Here is an 18,435-nt window from a genome sequence, read left to right on the forward strand (position 1 = left end):
CTGAGGAGACGAATTCTTGACAGGAGAATTGGTGGCATTGAAAGAAGCTTATGAAAGACAGAAAGATTTAGAGAGGTGGGAATTTCCTTAAATCTTTAATGTAAACAGCAGTTTGAGGGGCTTTCAAACGTTAAGACAAACATCTGAAGGTATTAAATAGGAGGGGAAAAAAAATCATACTAGAAATAACAACTATGATCCGTTTTAAATTAAATTTACATGAACCTCTAATTTTGTGGCCATATAGTTCTGAAAATATAAAAAAAATGGAAATAATAAAAAAAAAAACATCTTCCCTTTTCTAAAACACAAACATCCTCATAATACTGACTACTTGGCAGCATCACAAATATCACTAAATTACACCAGCTTACAAAGAAAAACAAAAGCTCAATATTGCTTTGGAATGTTACAGCAGTCATAATCGAGCCTGATTGGTATCAAGTGGAGGAGAGATAGGTGTGTCTTCGCAAGCATGTGTGTTACAGTTGTGTTGGTTAAAGCCAGTGTGTGAGTATACAGTATGCTCAAAGCAGCGGAGTAAGAAGAGTTTCCTGTATTACAGTGCCAGATTTGGAGTTAGGACACACTTATTATAACAGTCTACAGTACGTGAAGCATGGAGGAGAAACATGGGTACAACTGTTAATACATACGTCATCATCATAAATACACTTGATCCTTCCATCCTCTATGACACCATAGCTGCCACATAAGTGTGAATGTGAGACAGACTGTTGGAGAGTCAACATCACCCCCAACTATACAGCTGCTATTTAGAAAAGGCCCAGCCACTTTGCCCAACAGCCTGAAGAAAAGAAACAAAAACAAAAACAAATAGGACAACCAAATCTTTATCGAAGAACATTTCTACAACAAACCCCAAGCAGTGACAGATGCTTCAGTGAAGGAGTGCGCAGGTTTGAGTTGACAACACTGGATATCAGGAGAGTGAAGAGGATCAAATGTTACAACCTGGAGGGTGCTTCCTGCTTTTTTTCCACTCGTCTCCAAGGAGACACGATGACTCAGAGGGCCGTGACGGCCGGGTTTGTTCAGGTGCTGCAAACCTATTAAAAAGCACCCTTTTAAAAAGGAAGTTTTAGCGAGTACTATAGCAAGAGGAAAGTAGTTCAACAGGTCCTTTTTTGTTCAATTTTCATCGTCGTTTGTTTGTTTTCCAGTTGGCGTCTGAGAAAGTAAGTTGGTCCAGTACAGTAGGCGGTTGGTTGGTTGGTTAGTTGCAGTCATAAACAAAGTCATAGTTGCTAGGCTCTTTGGGAATGGGGGGCGGAGCCTCTGGGATCTGGATGTTCTCCAGGTCCAGGAGGCGGAGCTTCATCTCCATGGACAGCAGGGTGTCCATGTCTGACTTGGTGAAGTCACTGGTCATCTCTTTCCCCAGGAGAGCGTTTAGACCGTCTGTCCACACACAGTACTGCATAAAGATAGACAGCAGAGTTTACACACACGCACGCATGCGCACACGCACACACATAAACAGCAGCAGCAGTGAAAGTTGGAATGAGAGGGCATCTATACAATTTGAGAGAAATCCCCCTAACAGTTGTACTTGAGAACAATTACATTTTAGTTACAAGCCATTGTGGTTGACAAAGATATCTCTGCAGGCTGTGGTTGCTATGTGAGAACACCCCCAAAAAACAGAGCACCAAAAATAACAATAACAATAATAATAATAATGATTTAAATGTTGCCTATCAAGCTGGTGGGGGTTTCAGTGGTTTAGTGATATGTGACATTGAGGGTGACTGCACCATCTGCTCGCTGTTTACCTCGTGCTTGTCTGGAGCGATGAAGTTTAAATACTCGTCCGACTCATAGAGGACGGAGAAGGCCAGCTCCAACACTTCCTGCAGAGAGAAAGAGAGAGAATGATTGAGATTCAACGCGGTTGCTAGCATGCTAATGAGCCCCTCTCCTCTGTTAGCGTCCCTCCTGCTGTTGCGTCTTGCGTGTGTTTTCCTCTCCAGCCACTCCCAACACCAGATGGCTGGGGCTGTCATGTGTGCGCTGGCACCACCCGCAGGGTGCCAGGGGAGGGTGCCATCAGTAGGACGCCTCCTGAAGGGACGGTACGGGGACAAACTGAGACCAACTGTCGCGCTCTGAGACGTACAGACTAGAATATGGTTTGCCCTTGGCCTCCCACCCGACTGATTGTTAAGGTTACCCCTAAAACAGACTGCAAGCGTCAACCTCAGTGGTGCGTGTGTGTGTGTGGCGGAACTGCTGCGGCTCTCACTGTTGCGGCTTCCACAGTGGCTGCTGTGTGTCTTCTGTGGCTCTAACTGTGGAGCTGATACCGCCAGCCCTATCTTTGTACATTACGTTTTGCCTGCAACGCGTGCGGCATGTGGAAATAAAAATAGGCTAGAGTCCTAATCACTAGATGGCGTGCCGCGGTGTATGGCTGCTCTAACCCGTTAACGTGGGCGCCGGAATGAAACGCACACGCGCTGCTGAGGTTGACGCTCGTGTGGTGTTTTCCGCTGTTAGGATTGGAGAAGTAAGCTGATTCTAGATCTGTGGACATGAAGGACCTGAACACATCACACGCCATTCCAACCTATAGCTGCCCAGAACTGAACAGGGCAGTGGAGGAAAAGTCTTGGATACCTGAGAGGGTATAGACTGTATAGAGATCCACAGACACAGAGGGAGGTAGCTGATGTCACATTCAGTCAAATCTGATATGGCTTCATTCAAATCAGATGCCGTTCCCGTCATTGACAGCGACCCGACTGATTTGAGTAAGTCGGCAAACAACCACATAGTCAATCGAAGAGTATCGATTCAGACCATACATATATTATCCAGGGCTATAATAATGAACTGCCCTACTATAATGAACGTATTTACATTTTTAAAACACCAGATAAATTCAATAGCCCCCCCGACTGAAGGGATGGTTGCTGATGTCCAATCTGAAGGGATGGTTGCTGGCCAATCCCTCCCACCCGATGTACTGCGAGCTGGCAGGGATGAGGAGCAAGTTCAGCCACAGATTTGTTCTCCCCCGTCAAAGTACAAAAAGATTTGGACAGTCCTTTATTCCAGCTGCACTCCGACTCTACAACCAGGCCCTGCAGGGTGGGGGAGACCTGGAGATGGAACTTTTGGAACTTTTTACTTATTGAGCCTTCACTGTTTTATGTATTTTATTGAATGTTTTTCTGTTTTCTGTACTGAATGTTTTCTGCCCTAACTGAGCTGTTTGACAACAAAATTTCCCCATTGGGGACAATAAAGGTTTTCAATCAATCAATCAATCAATGTCATGGGGTGTAGAGTCTCTGAACCCTGCCACTCTGTCTCCCAGCCACAGTGGCGTTGGGGGGCGCTGCCCCCCGGCCCAGAGAGTTGACTTTGCCCGTCCTCTACGCTGTGAGTAATGGAAGCTGCTTGTGTCCCCGTTTACACAGAGCACAACAAGGTGCTAGGATACAGCCAGCCCAGCCCACAGACCTGTAGGCCATCCTTCCAGACAAAGTAAGAGAGGTCCAAAGTATTACACAGACAAAGTAAGAGAGGTCCAAGCTAGCGGGCAGCTCTCGTTTGTCTTCAAGGCTATATTTATATTTACAGAGGGTTTTCTTTTTCTTCTCACAGGCAGAACACAGACATTTCTCCTTGGTTAAGATGTATTTGGAGACATTTGTCTGTTGGCACTTTTCCACTGTCACTTTTGGCACCAGGACCTTTTGGCCAAAACCTCAAACCACCAAGATCTGGTCACCCTCAATGATCTAGAGTCCAAAGCATGTCAGTGCAATCAGGTTCTTGCTTGGCACTCAAGGACAGAGAAACCTATCCTTATTGGTGAGGGAGAGAACATCTGTACTGCATTAACTTAATAACACATTTGTATAGTAAAAGAGCATTCAGGTTTTTTTTCTTCTCAGTCATATCAACAGCCATCTACTGTTGCTTTTACCTATCTATATGATCTTGATAGCCATATGATTACTTAAGTCACGCACGCACGCACGCACGCACGCACGCACGCACGCACGCACGCACGCACGCACGCACGCACGCACGCACGCACGCACGCACGCACGCACGCACGCACGCACGCACGCACGCACGCACGCACACACACACACACACACACACACACACACACACACACACACACACACACACACACACACAGACCTTATTCTGCTTCAGGGCCCCCTTCTCCTTCATGTGGGGACAGTCCTTTCCAGTGACGACTGCTTTGATATCGGCCACGGGTACTATGGGGAGAGGAGGGAAATATCAACAACATCACCCAATCAGAATCATGTCTCTGGTAATGGTACTGGTGGTGTTCTATGACATTGCTCATGGACAGTAATCTAAGATCAGTGATGTTGGAGAGAAACAGAGTGTCAACAATACAGAGAACATCTCTCATCAGCAGAGAGAGGAAGGGTCAACTGTCATTCTGTGGCTTGGCAGAACCTACACACCATGATTAATTACAACCCTCAAGTTCTCTGGTTGGAATGCTATCGCTTTTTGGTCACTGTTTCGTTTGAGAAACTCTGGTGGATAGAAACATGTATATTGTAGAATAGTTATTCAGATTATTGTTTTTCCTACTTCGTTGCCGTTCTAATGAGATTTAAAAAAATAAAATAATGCACAACCTGGATTTGTCCAAACACAGAACACAGATTTCTGCTTTCCATTGCAAAGCATTTCGCTACTTTATGCCTACTGAACACAACACTGATCTATGAAGGGGATTGAACAACAGCAGATCAGAGGGAATAGCTTTCTGGAACAGCTCTCTATGATGCAGAACAGGATTAGGAACTGCTGGGGTTTCTACTGCTGGGGTTCCTACTGCTGGGGTTTCTACTGCTGGGGTTCCTACTGCTGGGGTTCCTACTGCTGGGGTTTCTACTGCTGGGGTTCCTACTGCTGGGGTCTCTACTGCTGGGGTCTCTACTGCTGGGGTTCTACTGCTGGGGTCTCTACTGCTGGGGTCTCTACTGCTGGGTTTCTACTGCTGGGGTTCCTACTGCTGGGGTTCCTACTCACATTTGTCCTGTAGAGAGTCGTGGGTCACCTCCGCCTGAGGGCTCTCCTCCAGATCCCCGTAGTGCAGGACTTTATGATTGGGAGACAGGCGACAGTACCAGAACTTGTCTACACAGAGAGGAGGGGGGGGAGAGGGGGGACGGACGGACGGACAGAAAGACAACGCATTAACGTCATTTCGTAAGGGAAAATACACACACACACACACAAAACATGATTACATGATAAAGATGTACAGAAAAAAACTAAAATGGTGCCAGCGTAACCTGTTTCAGGTATTGTTGTTGCTGTTGTTTATGTGTCTGTGAGGTGTGTGAGGTGTGTGTGAGGTGTGTGAGGTGTGTGAGGTGTGTGAGGTGTGTGAGGTGTGTGTGAGGTGTGTGTGAGGTGTGTGAGGTGTGTGAGGTGTGTGAGGTGTGTGAGGTGTGTGAGGTGTCAAGCTCTAGTCATTGAGGTGCTATCGCCCGCTGCTGCTGCCAAGACACACTGGCATGACAGGCCAGCCACCTTCAGAGCCAGGTCTGGCCCTCTGACAGCCATGCCAAGGGAGGGGGGGGGGGGCGCGAACCTCCGTAAAAAACTGGCACGGCCCCCGGCTGAGCAAATAGATATGGTAGGCTTGGGAAAGCTGTCTGGCGAGCACACGGACAGCAGGGTCCAAATCCTAATTGCTGAAAGTTGGCGTTGCTGGCTGTGGCGTGGGTCTGCTGTGAGCACGGAGTGGCGTGCGGAGTGGCGTGCGGAGTGGCGTGCGGAGTGGCGTGCGGAGTGGTGCTGAGGAGTGGCACTGAGGAGGCTGCTTGCGGTCTCAGGGAAACAGAAGAAGGCGGACTGAAGATCTATCAGTCCCTCAGATCAGCTCATCTTATCCTCTGTGTTCCCTTGGCTGCAGGATACACACTAAGCATTCAGCAGGAGCTGCATCTGGGCTTTGAGGAGACAAGTCCTTAGTAATGGATGGACTCCCAAATCAACGGGCAAATAACTCCCAAATCACAAATATAACCAAAACTACATGGAGGAAATTCTAAAGTAGGCCACATCACGCTCACAGGCAGTTTAAGAAACCAAACCACGCCGATTAGGCCAGAACTGAGTTAGATTAGTTGTTGCCCTCTCCTCTTGCTCAGAGCATCATATGATAGATCTGATTTGATGTGGAAATTAGATTTTGAGAGGAGACCGTTAAGCACTTTGAGAGTGGTGGTAGAGGGAGGGTATGGGGAGAGGTGGGGGGGGGGGTAAGACAGACTATAATACTTGGGTTGTCTTTGTGCTGCGATGTGGCAAACAGCCAGGAGCCTATTAGTTCTCTGGGATGAGAGGATGTATTTTAAGTGCTGTGCCAGCTTCCTGTGCACCTCACTACATAACAAAAGATGATAGACACCTTGTGCACTTTTCCATCTGTGTTTGTGTTTGTGTGTGTGTGTGTAACCTGAGCTGACCCTGTCATTATGTCAATACAGCTGTGTGTTCTGATTTGCTACATGCATAGGGCCGAATCCCTGGGTCAAGGTCGACGTTATATGTAATAGTGACCGAGATATAACAGGATGGGGAAGTAAACTAAATGAGATGAAGGGGGCATAGTGAGTGCAGTCTCTCATCCTTTTTGAATGTGCCTCAGGATAACAGGGCAAGTGCTCTTCACAGGCATCTATGTAAGCACTCACACAGGGAACCCAGGCATACAAACCTCAGCTCTAAGCTGTGGTGAGGGGGGTGAGAGAAGGGGGAGGGAGGCAGAGACAAAAGGTGAGTGATAGAGCGAGAGAGAGAGAGAGAGAGAGAGAGAGAGAGAGAGAGAGAGAGAGAGAGAAATAGAGGAAGTTGAATGTTTCTTGTGTCCTCTAACAGGGTAAGATAAACCTAGATACTGTTCTTCTAGCATTGGGACTGCCAATGGCCCCTGGTCGTAGCATAGACTTCCTTTTCTTATGATGACTGACGGATAGTTGACTCACTTACTTAGACAAAGTGTATTTGTTGTAAGTGGCTTTGGATAAAGACGTCTGCTAAATGCCAAAAAATGAACAAATGTAAATGTAGATGAGATGTAGAGCTTTCAGGTCTTCTGCTGGTTTTCTCTGTGTACCACATGTACAAAAGAAGAGATTTGGTGAGGCTGCATTCTCATTTTATGCACCCAAATTGTGGAATGCACTGCCAGTTTACATTAGGGATGCAACCTCAGCAAATATGTTCAAGTCAAGACTAAAAAACCCATCTTTTTAATATTGCCTTTAAATGACTAAATAATTCAATTATGATTATATGATGATTGGAGCACTTTGAGCTGCAATGCTTGCAGGAAAAGTGCTATACAAATAAAAGTTATTCTTATTTCTATTACTATTATTATTATTATTAAACTCAGTCTAATCCTTGTCTATCAGTGTGGGTTCTAAACCCTTCGTTCTGGTACAATCAGTGATACATGTTATAGTAACATGTGGACTAACGTGTGGACTGAATAATATAAACTCACAACATGCCACTGTATAACGGCCACACGAAGAAAGAGAAAATCCAAAGACCAGTAAACAGCCCAGATTATAATATTAAAAATAAACCCCAGAACAAAGTGTACAGAAATACTTGAAGAAGAAGAACTGCTATAAAAGAACACACTGAGAGATAGTCCCAGTAGAGGCTCGTCCATCTGTGTGTGGGAGTGTGAAGGTGTGTGTGTGTGTATGTGTGTGAGAGAGAGGGGGGGGGGGGGGGAGACAGAGACAGAGACAGTGTCTGGTCTCGGGGAGATTTAATCCCCTCCGACTGTGAAAAGCGTCACATTATACAAGCTGAGCGATAAGGCCTCTTCCTTGCTCTAACTCGGCCGACGACAGCCAGTGTGAAAAAGGATATTAGGACTGAACGCTCCCTGAACACTCCAATCTGGAGTGGAAAAGCTTTATCACTCTCCCCCACTCCCCCCTGTCATTTACCCACGGAGGGGCGGGAGACTTCCACATTTACTGTTACATCAAGGACAGGGAAAAGAACGGACCGCTGAGGGGACTACTAAAAGTCGCGTGGAAAAATGTTGCTGCGGGATGTTCCGTTGAAAAAGGGCTCGAACTCTTCTTTAACAGCCTTTCACCCCTGAGGTGTGAGCATGCAAAGCCAATCTTGTCTGGAGGACAACTTAATGCCCTCCGCTAAAGAGGAGCCCCCTTGACAGATAAAAAAAAAAAAACTACCGTCATTTCTCTGAAACGTCTGGACCTGCCTGATCTGAGGTTGATCTGGACACGGCGGAGGACGAGGCTAGTGCTAACCTCCCGTCGAGCAGCGTGACTCGGAGATGACTGTCGAGTGCTTTAGAGGCCAGGGAATTGAATTAAAGCCCTTCCTCCATTATTGAGATTGATTCACGCACCTCAGAACAGTGTGGATCAGTGGTAGAGTGGTCTGAGAACAGTGTGGATCAGTGGTAGAGTGGTCTGAGAACAGTGTGGATCAGTGGTAGAGTGGGTTGCCTGCCGAAAGGAAAACATTCAGTGCGAAAAAGACACAACTGAGCATCACGCAACTTGCAACTGCAGTGTGTCAATTATTTACTCTCACAAACCATTTAGAGCTACTCCTTTCGGGAGTGTGTGTGTGTGTGTGTGTGTGTGTGTGTGTGTGTGTGTGTGTGTGTGTGTGTGTGTGTGTGTGTGCGTGTGTGTGTGCGTGTGTGTGTGTGTGTGTGTGTGTTTGTTCAACAGAGCCAGGAGTGTCGCTTTAATGGGTCTGGTATGTGTGTGTGTGGGTCTGGTATGTGTGTGTGTGTGTGTGTGTGTGTGTGTGTGTGTGTGTGTGTGTGTGTGTGCGTGCCTGCTTGTGATTCTTCTGGCTAAACAGAGCCAGACCATTAATGACCCGATCACAATGGCAAATAAGAGACTGTGGAAGCCATCCAAGCAATTAGAGTCACAGCCACACAGCAGCACGATGCTGTCCAACAGCTGCCAGGGTTACCAGAGTGGCTCCAACAAAGCCAAAGGAGACTGCCCACTTAGAGAGGGAAACCGCTTCTGCTTCTGATAACAGTGTGTGTGTGTGTGTGTGTGTGTGTGTGTGTGTGTGTGTGTGTGTGTGTGTGTGTGTGTGTGTGTGCATGTGTGTGTGTGTGTGCATGTGTGTGTGTGTGTGCGTGTGTGTGCATGTGCGTGACAAAGGAGTCTCTACACTTAAAGAGTGTGACTACTGCTGAGGACAGCGGGGACTGGGGTGAGTGGGGGAGGAGAGAGAGAGAGAGAGAGAGAGAGAACTGTACAGAGGAAAGTGACAGTGTGGGAGGGAGGGGGGGGGCATGGGTGGGGGGAGAGGTGGAGTATAAGGGAGAGCTGTGTGATTAATGCTGTGCTGGGCTGAGAATGTGTGTGTGTGTGTGTGTGTGTGTGTGTGTGTGTGTGTGTCTCCCACCTTGCCTCCTGCGGCTGCTGATCTTCCTGAAGCAGGTGCCGTCACACAGCCGGTTGAGCCTCTGCTGTTTGATCAGCTCCATGATCTCCGGCTGGATCTTCTCCCTAAGCTCCCTGGACAAGAACAGACACAGAACAGCCCGTCAATCACACATAAACACAGCATATACACAACAAGGTTTGGTTGATGTCAGCGTGGGTTTTATTGATGAACAAGCATCATCATACTGCACTGTTAAACCTGGGAACCCATACTGCACGAATGGCACTCTCTAGGTGAAATGCATTAATGGTTACTAGGACATGAGGTGCTGTCAGACACACACGCACACACACACACACACACACACACACACACACACTCCCCCTGTTCAACAATAAACCCAGACTCATTACTGAGGAGTGTACAGCACAACCACCCTGCTGTGATCTCTATGATGTATCCACGTGTGTGCGTTTTCATGTGTGGGGGCTGCTGCATACGAATGCTACGCACACAGACCCCCAGTCACAATGAATTATGCATAGTAACTCCTCTGACTGGGGAGCACGCAGGGCCAGAGGCCCACGGATCCTCAGCCAATCATGGGCCCGCGTTAAGAGCTGATTGTCCAATCACATCACCCCATCATCCGTCAGGGCTCTCGGTGCTGCCTCTACGCCTCTATTTCTCTCTGTCTCTTTTCTCGCTCTCTCCCTGCCAGAGTGCTTTAGTAACATTGAGTGGACTGACTCATTACATTGATATGTGGTTGGACATTGCACCCGACGTGTTGTAGCTGATCACTCACGGGGGGAGGGGAGAGGGAAAAAGAAATCGGCAAAAAAAAAAAATGCATTCAGTAACGCCAGGGCGGCATCTGTACTGGTATGGGGATTGACTCCAGTGTTTGTGTTCCAGGCGTTCTGCCACCGGCATTTTTTTTCAAACAGTCTTTTATCAGAGCACATTCTCTCCTGACTGCTGACCATCTCTGCCAATCGAGTTAACGGCTAAAATATGGAGGAGTCTGTGGAGGCTCGTATCAAAGGCTGCTGTTGAGTGGTGCAGAAGGGTGCTCTGGAGCAGGAGTGGAAAATGTTTTAAAAATACATTGACAATTTCCGTGCAAATGGACATTAAAGTAGTTCCTTTGTGACATATTGCCTACGGATTCGATTTGAGAACCAATTCTAAATGACTCTCGCACCTCCGTATGCTGTAGATTGCATTAAGCAAAACTGCACATTAACACCTTCTCATAAATGTTTCCTCAGCACTAAGTGCTTAAGTACTATGAATTGTTGATCGTGATTATATAAGATATCTTCATTCGAATGCGATGCATGCTTGTACAACCCTGCACCGCGCCATTACAAACACTTAGTTTCCAAACAGTAAAGAGTTTAGCGTTCCGGTATCTAATCAATAATGCAACTGTCCGGTTGTGATGGTACTCAGTGGACCCAGTGAAATGATTTTCAATACTGCTGTTAAAATACAGCGGAACAAACAATGTTCTCCATTACAAGACCTTCAGCCATAAAGCAGTCAATGAATGTTCTAATGGAACCCCCACCCAGACTCTCTCCAGCCTAATGAGCTAGCAGCGGGTAATGAAGTATTTGCACTCAATACCACCAACAGGAAATTTGATTTGAATGCAGATTTTCAATCATGAGCCGAACGCAGGTGCACTGTGCGTATGCCAATAACGGACACGAGTCGAAGACACGGCGAAAGGGAAAGAAAAGGGAGGGGGAGCTTGATTAAATTCATATGAGCAATTGTGTGTCCTTTCTTTCTCAGTCCTAGTCTTTCATTGTCTTGTTATGTCGTTTGTTGGACTGACTAGAAGGGACATCAGGGGAATGTGCGTTGATTATTAAGCTGCCATCTCCCCGGTCTTTTCATTTTCAATGTTTGTCTCCTTGTTCCATAAAGGATGGGACATAATCTGCCTAATGAATCTACAACTGGGCTGACCCCTCTCCCCTGGCCTCATATGCCACATGCCTGTTCCCATTAGTCAATGTCTGAGCAAGGCTTTTCACTGACACTTTTTTTTCCCTTCATGCATTTGCCATGTCTTGTGACTGAAAGCCTAGCACAATAAAGAGAAATTATGCATTGATCCTAAGTGTGGAAAAGACAGTCCTTCCTGGAACACTTCATTTCCCCAGAACATTATTACATTACAACATCATCGTTATGTTGATATAAACATGCCATTTACAAGTCATTACATTTGACATACAACATCTTATGCTATATATACAGTATATATATATGCTATACATCACCTAATGACAACAAGACAGCATCATTTTGCATGTATTGGAAACAGATTTGTCATCCGTTTACAGGGACTTACAGGATGGGGCGGGACTGGAAGTCTTCTTGGTTCATCCTCTCAGACTGGCGAATCTTTAGGATCTCTGTGTAACTCAGGCTCTGCAGACGACTTTTGAACTGGTCCAGGGAATTAGGCTTGAGTGTCAGTGCTCGCATGATCTGCTCTCTCACCACCTGCATTACCTACAAACAGAGAGAGATAGAGAGAGAGAGAGGATTTACATGACTGTGTATGTATGTGTGTGCGTCACACTGGGAACTAACAGAGGAGGAGTCTGAGGGAAACTAATGGTGAATAAATCCGTTGCTCCATTATGAGGTCAGAAGAGCATATAATGTAGCGCTGGTGTGCTCATTCCCAATGGATAAATCATGTCATTCTTTTTTTATTTTAGCAAAGCTCAGCTTGTAATACAGTCCAGTGAGTGAATCTTCCCTCAGGGGGAATAAGGGCAGAGCACAGTGGCTAATTTGCCACTGCCTAGTCTATCCTGTAATAACCAGTACGCGTCAGTGGAGACCGTTCACTCGACGCACACCTAACATGTAGCTCTGTTTAGCTGAAGGCTGGCGAGAAGGCCAAACAAGTGGAGATGGAAAAGGGGTCCAGGTGACCCGGAGGCCCAGATAAGCAGCATGCCTCTAAATATAGCTAAACAATCTCTACATTTGAAATACCAGTAGGTAAAAAGAATATAGCCTACATGCATAATGGTCTTGACTTACTGGATTATATCTTCTAACCTATGTATGATAATGAATGGCATATGTTAATGTTGCTATAATGATGCCATAATACCATTGAATGAAGGTTTAAAAATCACCTACAAATGCGCATGACTCCACAGTAAATCAGGCAAAGATCTCTCACACCAAGCCAGAAGGACGCCGTGGCCCTCAGCTCCTGCAGTAGTCATCTGCATGCAGGTCAGAACAGCTCAGTTGAGCTGTCCACACCAAAAGGTAGGACTAAAACTCTGCATATCGACCTTCTTGACAAACTGCCAAGCTTGACTTACTACATCCTTGTTTATGAAACGTGTTCTCGTACTTAATTATTGACTGACTCCATTTATGACCTGGCAGATAACCCAGTTTTGAACACACAAAGGCAACACAAACTCCGGTGGAAGTATTTAAGATCATTATAGCGGCCATATTGGAATCACAAAAAGTTCAATTGTAGCATACTAGTATGTATGGACACATATCTAACAACTCAGACATTTTTATTTGATCATATATGTTTTACATTGATGATTAAACCTTCAATTAATGGTATGATCATAGCCATATTTTAGCAGCTACATTTGCATCTGAGGCAGAATCCAGTATGGCCCAAAGGCTTCATTGCAAGAGTAGGGGCTAGATATTCATAATCCGAAATTCAAGTATTTCTGTGGCTGGGCCCTGTCTATAGCCTCACAGTATTTCTGTCTATAGCCTCACAGTATTTCTGTCTATAGCCTCACAGTATTTCTGTCTATAGCCTCACAGTATTTCTGTCTATAGCCTCATAGTATTTCTGTCTATAGCCTCATAGTATTTCTGTCTATAGCCTCACAGTATTTCTGTCTATAGCCTCACAGTATTTCTGTCTATAGCCTCATAGTATTTCTGTCTATAGCCTCACAGTATTTCTGTCTATAGCCTCATAGTATTTCTGTCTATAGCCTCATAGTATTTCTGTCTATAGCCTCAAGTCCCATAACCAGCCTCTGTCTGCTCTACTTGATGTATCCAACAACCACCTAAATAATGCACTGGATGGCACCAACATGCAAATGTCAAGTTTGTGTGCAGAATTGTAGTGCAATTAACTGGGCAGAGATAATCAGAAATTGGGCACAGACGGCCTATTATCTGACTATTTTTTTATTATCTTGAACTCCTCCAAATTAAATGCATATTAATTAGAGATAAGACCAGCGGAGGAGGATCATTTCCCTCCACCGATCATTTTCCTCATCTACAGTAGGCAAGTGTTTGGCGGGGAGAATGTGACTGCCTGCAGGGTAAACTCAGACTCTTACAGTATCAAAGGACCTGTCAGTATGGAGCAACGAGTGCGTGTGTGTGTGTGTGTGTGTGTATATGCGTGTGTGTGTGTGTGTGTTTGTATGTGTGTGTGTCTGTTCCAGTCACATTCACAAGGCCCTGTCTATGCGTGAACCTACAGCATGATTCGTGTTTAAATATTTAGAGCTTAAACCCTTACAGACAGGGCTGCTCTTTGAACACACACATACGAACATCACACGACAAAATGCCCCTTTAATTTCTCCCGGAGTAGTAGGCATAGTTACTACCATCATGGGCACATAATGAGCTACCAATCAGACCCCCATACTGCATTAAAGTGATGCGAAACACACCTGTCTGTTGAAGTCGTCTGGTGTTCTCTTCTATTCTCTATCAGATTCTCTATTCTAGTCTGTTTTATTCCAGAGTTTCTCCTCCTCTCTCTCTCTTGCTTGCAGGCTGAGCTCAAATCTTTGTGCATCCACTGTAATCTCCCACCTCCTTCTGGTAGTAAGGATCATCAATATCCTGCAAACAAGTTCGCCCACCACGTGTCAACACTACTGTAATGAAGAATGATGCACAGAGTGAGGGGAGGCTCTGTGTGTGTGTGTGTGTGTGTGTGTGTGTGTGTATGTGTGTCCAGGAGATTGAATACCTTTCTGAGATCCCTCTGTTCTTTTTCGCAATTACATTTCTTCAAAACGGCGAGACCTAACAGAACTTGATAGCGTGAACAACCTTCTCTAACCTCAAATAGATAAGATGTCAAAGATATTGTTCTACAATGTGCCGTTGTTGTTGTTGTTGTTGGGAAATTAAAAGGATTACAGAGCACTGTTCTGATCCCAAGAGCTTATGGAAATCTTACCAGAGGACTGAGCAGATCATGTGCCAGGGGGTGAGGTATTAAAAATGAATGGGAAGACTTCGCCAAATGAAAAGATGAAACCCTAAACAACAACAACAACAGAACCAAAATCAATTGCTACAATATTGCTGCTGTGGAATAATCCCGTCTAAAATGCAGCTCGCAGCGAGGAAACAGGGTAGAGGAAGAGGTGGCCCAGGCTCAAATCCACTATTTGGAAGTCAACGCTGCCAGCACCACAAAAAAGGAATTAACCCATTTAGATAGAATTAGATCCGATAGAATTAGATCCGATAAGCCGAGTGGCTTCACTGAACCGACCAAACAAATAACATTTTTCCAACAGATGACACAGTCCGGTCCAGACTTATCTTTGGGGATGCAAATATGTTCTGTGGCATTAAATCACAGCATGCTTCTAAAAAATGCCATCGAATTGACCTTGGCAAACAAACAAACAGAAAGAGAGAGAGAAAAAAAAGAAAAGAAAAAAAGACAACTGTGTTTGTCATGCTTGAAATACACTCCAACTGGGTAGCTATTTAGAGCTGTGAACACCTGAACCTCCCACTGATTCCATTGCTGTGACCACACACCGGAGGTCTTCTTCATCTGAACACACACAGCCTTCTTCAATAATCTCCTGCTGTGTCCGATTTGTCTGGTTCCTCCCAGGCCCCATTATGGCCCATATAGTCATATAGTACTATGGGCTAGTCATATCAAGGGCTAGGTACTGGATGCTTGTGCCCATTTGTGAATGGTGTGGTATGGTTGATCCTGGCTCTCTGTATAAAACCCCGGGGTGTGACACTCCCTTGACACTCCCTGTCCCCAGGGTGGGTGAGACGGCTCTCCTGTCATCACTAATCTTGGTGAATGCACTTCCTCCTCTCTCCCCTCTCTCCTCTCTCTTTTCCTCTTCCTTGGACTCTCCAACCCTGGACATTATTCAAAGCTGCCCTTAAAACCCACCTACTCACCATTGCATTCAACCTGTAGTCTGCATGTCAGCTTATTAGTTCGTTCTTCCGGTCTTACCCTTCTAGCTGTTTTACTGTTTCTTGTTTTGTGTGTTTGTCTCTCTGGCTCTGTTCTGTTTGTCCCATTCCCTTGTAAAGCGACCTTGGGTTTGTGAAAGGCGGTATATAAATTTAAGTTATGGTTATTATTATTATTATTCCTTCCTTCCTTCCTTCCCTCCCTCGCTCCCGCCACGCCCCTCAACCACTCCCTTCGCCCCTCCTCTCCCTCTCCCCTTCAGAGGGACACACAAAGACACCTGTCCCGCTGATGTCCGTGTTTAACCTGAAGGGAAAATGTATGTCATGTCTTTATGTTCCCCTTCAAAGAGGTAGACATGAACCCAGATTTATATCCCTCACTGTGTGGGCTCTGCCATCTCAGCATTTCACTCAGGTCTCGTCCAGCCCTCTCTGGCGAGGTGTGGAGGGCTGAGCGACCACAATCAGGATGTGTGAGATTTATTGCTCCTGTCCCCCAATTTTAATTACAATCTCACAAGGTTATCGATCATAAAGTCGCACACGCACGCACGCGCGCACACACACACACACACACACACACACACACACACACACACACACACACACACACACACACACACACACACACACACACACACAATTAAGTCTTATATTCATTCTCTGCTTGAGATTAGAAATGGTCTGTCATTCTGTCAGACCAGAAAACCCGTGAAGCAGACAGGGGTGACATTGCTGGACTTTCACAAAGTAATTGGTCATAACACAGGCCTAGCTTTCATCTTCTCAAGGAAAAAGGAAAGATAACACTGTTCTTGTCCATAGCCAAACTGTCATCGTTTGCTTCTACACCTAGACTAAAAGGCATGAACAATCCCTCCCTTGGTGCGGCCATTTTCATTTGAAACATGTCTTGAGCAGGAAAACAATTCTGTTGAGTCCATGTGGCCCCACTCAGGCTAATTAACGTTTAGAATATTCATCACATTTAATAGGAGCACATGGTCCCTACACAACACAGGCCTCATTATGAATAATTTATTTGTCATTGCTGAAAGCCCAGGACAGCCAGCGAAGCTCACCAAGCACCTTGAACGAAGTGAGCTGACGTCAGCACACAGGACGTTGTGCCCTATTGACGTTACCCCTTGGGAAAAAAATCTAGGATCAGCTTACCCTCCCACATATCCTCAACTTGACCATTATAGAGGATACAAAACTGAGCCAAGGTCAGTGTCTAAAAGAAACTTCATTCTACTCAGTATACTTATCCAGAAACAATGTCTAGCCACTACAAGTATCTAGCACGTAGGGGCTAGGGGCTGTTTCTGAACTTTGTTTGACTCAATGTGAAGTGTGACTAATACATCCCTCTCAGGCGTTCTACACATCTTTCGGAGAGACGAACAAAGGACACTTCCTCTCCAAAACCCAATCCCTCATTACCATCACTGCTGCCATGTCAGCCGTGAGGAATTATAGTCCCCGTCACTGGCCATTCGGCCATCGGCGCTGCTCAATTTACCTAAGCGGACGCTAACGACATCATTTACGATCTGTCAATCCTCCATCCCGGCACTCAAGTCTGAGGGAAAAATATGGGATCATCACTGTAACGCACCCCCCCCCCCCCCCCGCATCTGTCAGACAGTCTGAATCACACTGCCTTCTTCTGAGTGTCCCGCTGTTCAACATGGAGCCCACAGAGATGAGAGGGAATACATTGATTGTACTAATCCACCCCCACATTCAATGTTCAATTAATAATGATCCCCTTCTGACTGATATCAAACTAAAGTTAACATATACATAAGCCAACATCTCCACCTTCTCCATCTCCATCCTAAAAAACAGTGAGTTGGTGCAATCTTGGGGGTGGCAGTGCTCACCTTTTCCCTCGCCTCTGACGGTCTGCGTGAGCCGTGATGGACTGTCAGGAGGGGATAAGCAGCGAAGAAGCGTGGGCAACGCCGTGACAACACCGTGACACAAAAGTCTCGCTGTTGTCAAAACGGACGTCTTCAAATAGTCACCGTGGCAGTGAAGTGTCTCAAGAAAAACTAAACAAAACCGTCACGGACGCAGTGGCGACACGCGGACGTCACAGAGAGTTCGAGTCTTTTTTCGAAAGCAAATACATCCACTTTGAGTATAAAGAAGAGTCAAGGAACCATTTCCACTTCCCTCAGTAGCTCTTACTAGCATTTCCCCCCCCAAATCCAGCACAATGCCACTGGCATGATACAGAACAGCCAGGTTCTTTTCTGAGTCCTAGCAGTGCTTTGTTGACAGGCTGTGCATGTTGCTTTGTGAAGCGCTACAGGGCAGCTCGTTCTCTGCATGTGTCCTCAGGGACCTGTTAAGAGAGTTCCTGAGCTGCGGAGAGAGCGATGCGCGGTGAGATCTCAACGCGCGGCATCTGCCTGGCTCTCCCCGGAGAGCTCCACGCGCCTGAGCAGCGCTGGGTCCACTGCTGTCTCTGCTGCTGCGGTTGTTGTTGCCTTTTTTTTTTTGAGAGGCAGTCCTCCATGCAGGGGGAAAACTGTCAGAAGGCATTTTTTTTTTTTTAAGAATCAGCTGAATGTGAAAATAAATGTACTTTCAGTTGTGATGAGCTAACTGTATGGGTATGTATACATAGAGACATATTCCACCAGGTAGTCATCCCGTGTGATGAGGTGGAATGTACCCAGATGTGAAAGAAGGCAAATGCAGTATGTCAACTATGTG

General features: G+C 46.0%; 1 protein-coding gene across 2 annotated transcripts in view; it reads right to left on the minus strand.

The window, feature by feature from the left end:
* Positions 1-298: 298 nt before the first annotated feature.
* Positions 299-18,435, minus strand: part of elmo1 (engulfment and cell motility 1 (ced-12 homolog, C. elegans)) — a gene marked incomplete at its 5' end in the record, with an annotated part of 58,718 nt that continues 40,581 nt past the window's right edge. For both annotated transcript variants that reach the window (XM_080531187.1, XM_080531186.1), the window contains 6 exons: positions 299-1,438; positions 1,797-1,874; positions 4,183-4,265; positions 5,059-5,166; positions 9,475-9,587; positions 11,828-11,991. In XM_080531187.1, the coding sequence (XP_080387313.1) occupies positions 1,238-1,438; positions 1,797-1,874; positions 4,183-4,265; positions 5,059-5,166; positions 9,475-9,587; positions 11,828-11,991 (747 nt within the window). In that variant the 3' untranslated portion in view covers positions 299-1,237. The remainder of the gene's footprint in view (positions 1,439-1,796; positions 1,875-4,182; positions 4,266-5,058; positions 5,167-9,474; positions 9,588-11,827; positions 11,992-18,435) is intronic.

Source organism: Nansenia antarctica (assembly GCF_963989245.1).
Source record: "Nansenia antarctica genome assembly, chromosome: 5".
In the NCBI taxonomy this organism is placed as follows: domain Eukaryota; kingdom Metazoa; phylum Chordata; class Actinopteri; order Argentiniformes; family Microstomatidae; genus Nansenia; species Nansenia antarctica.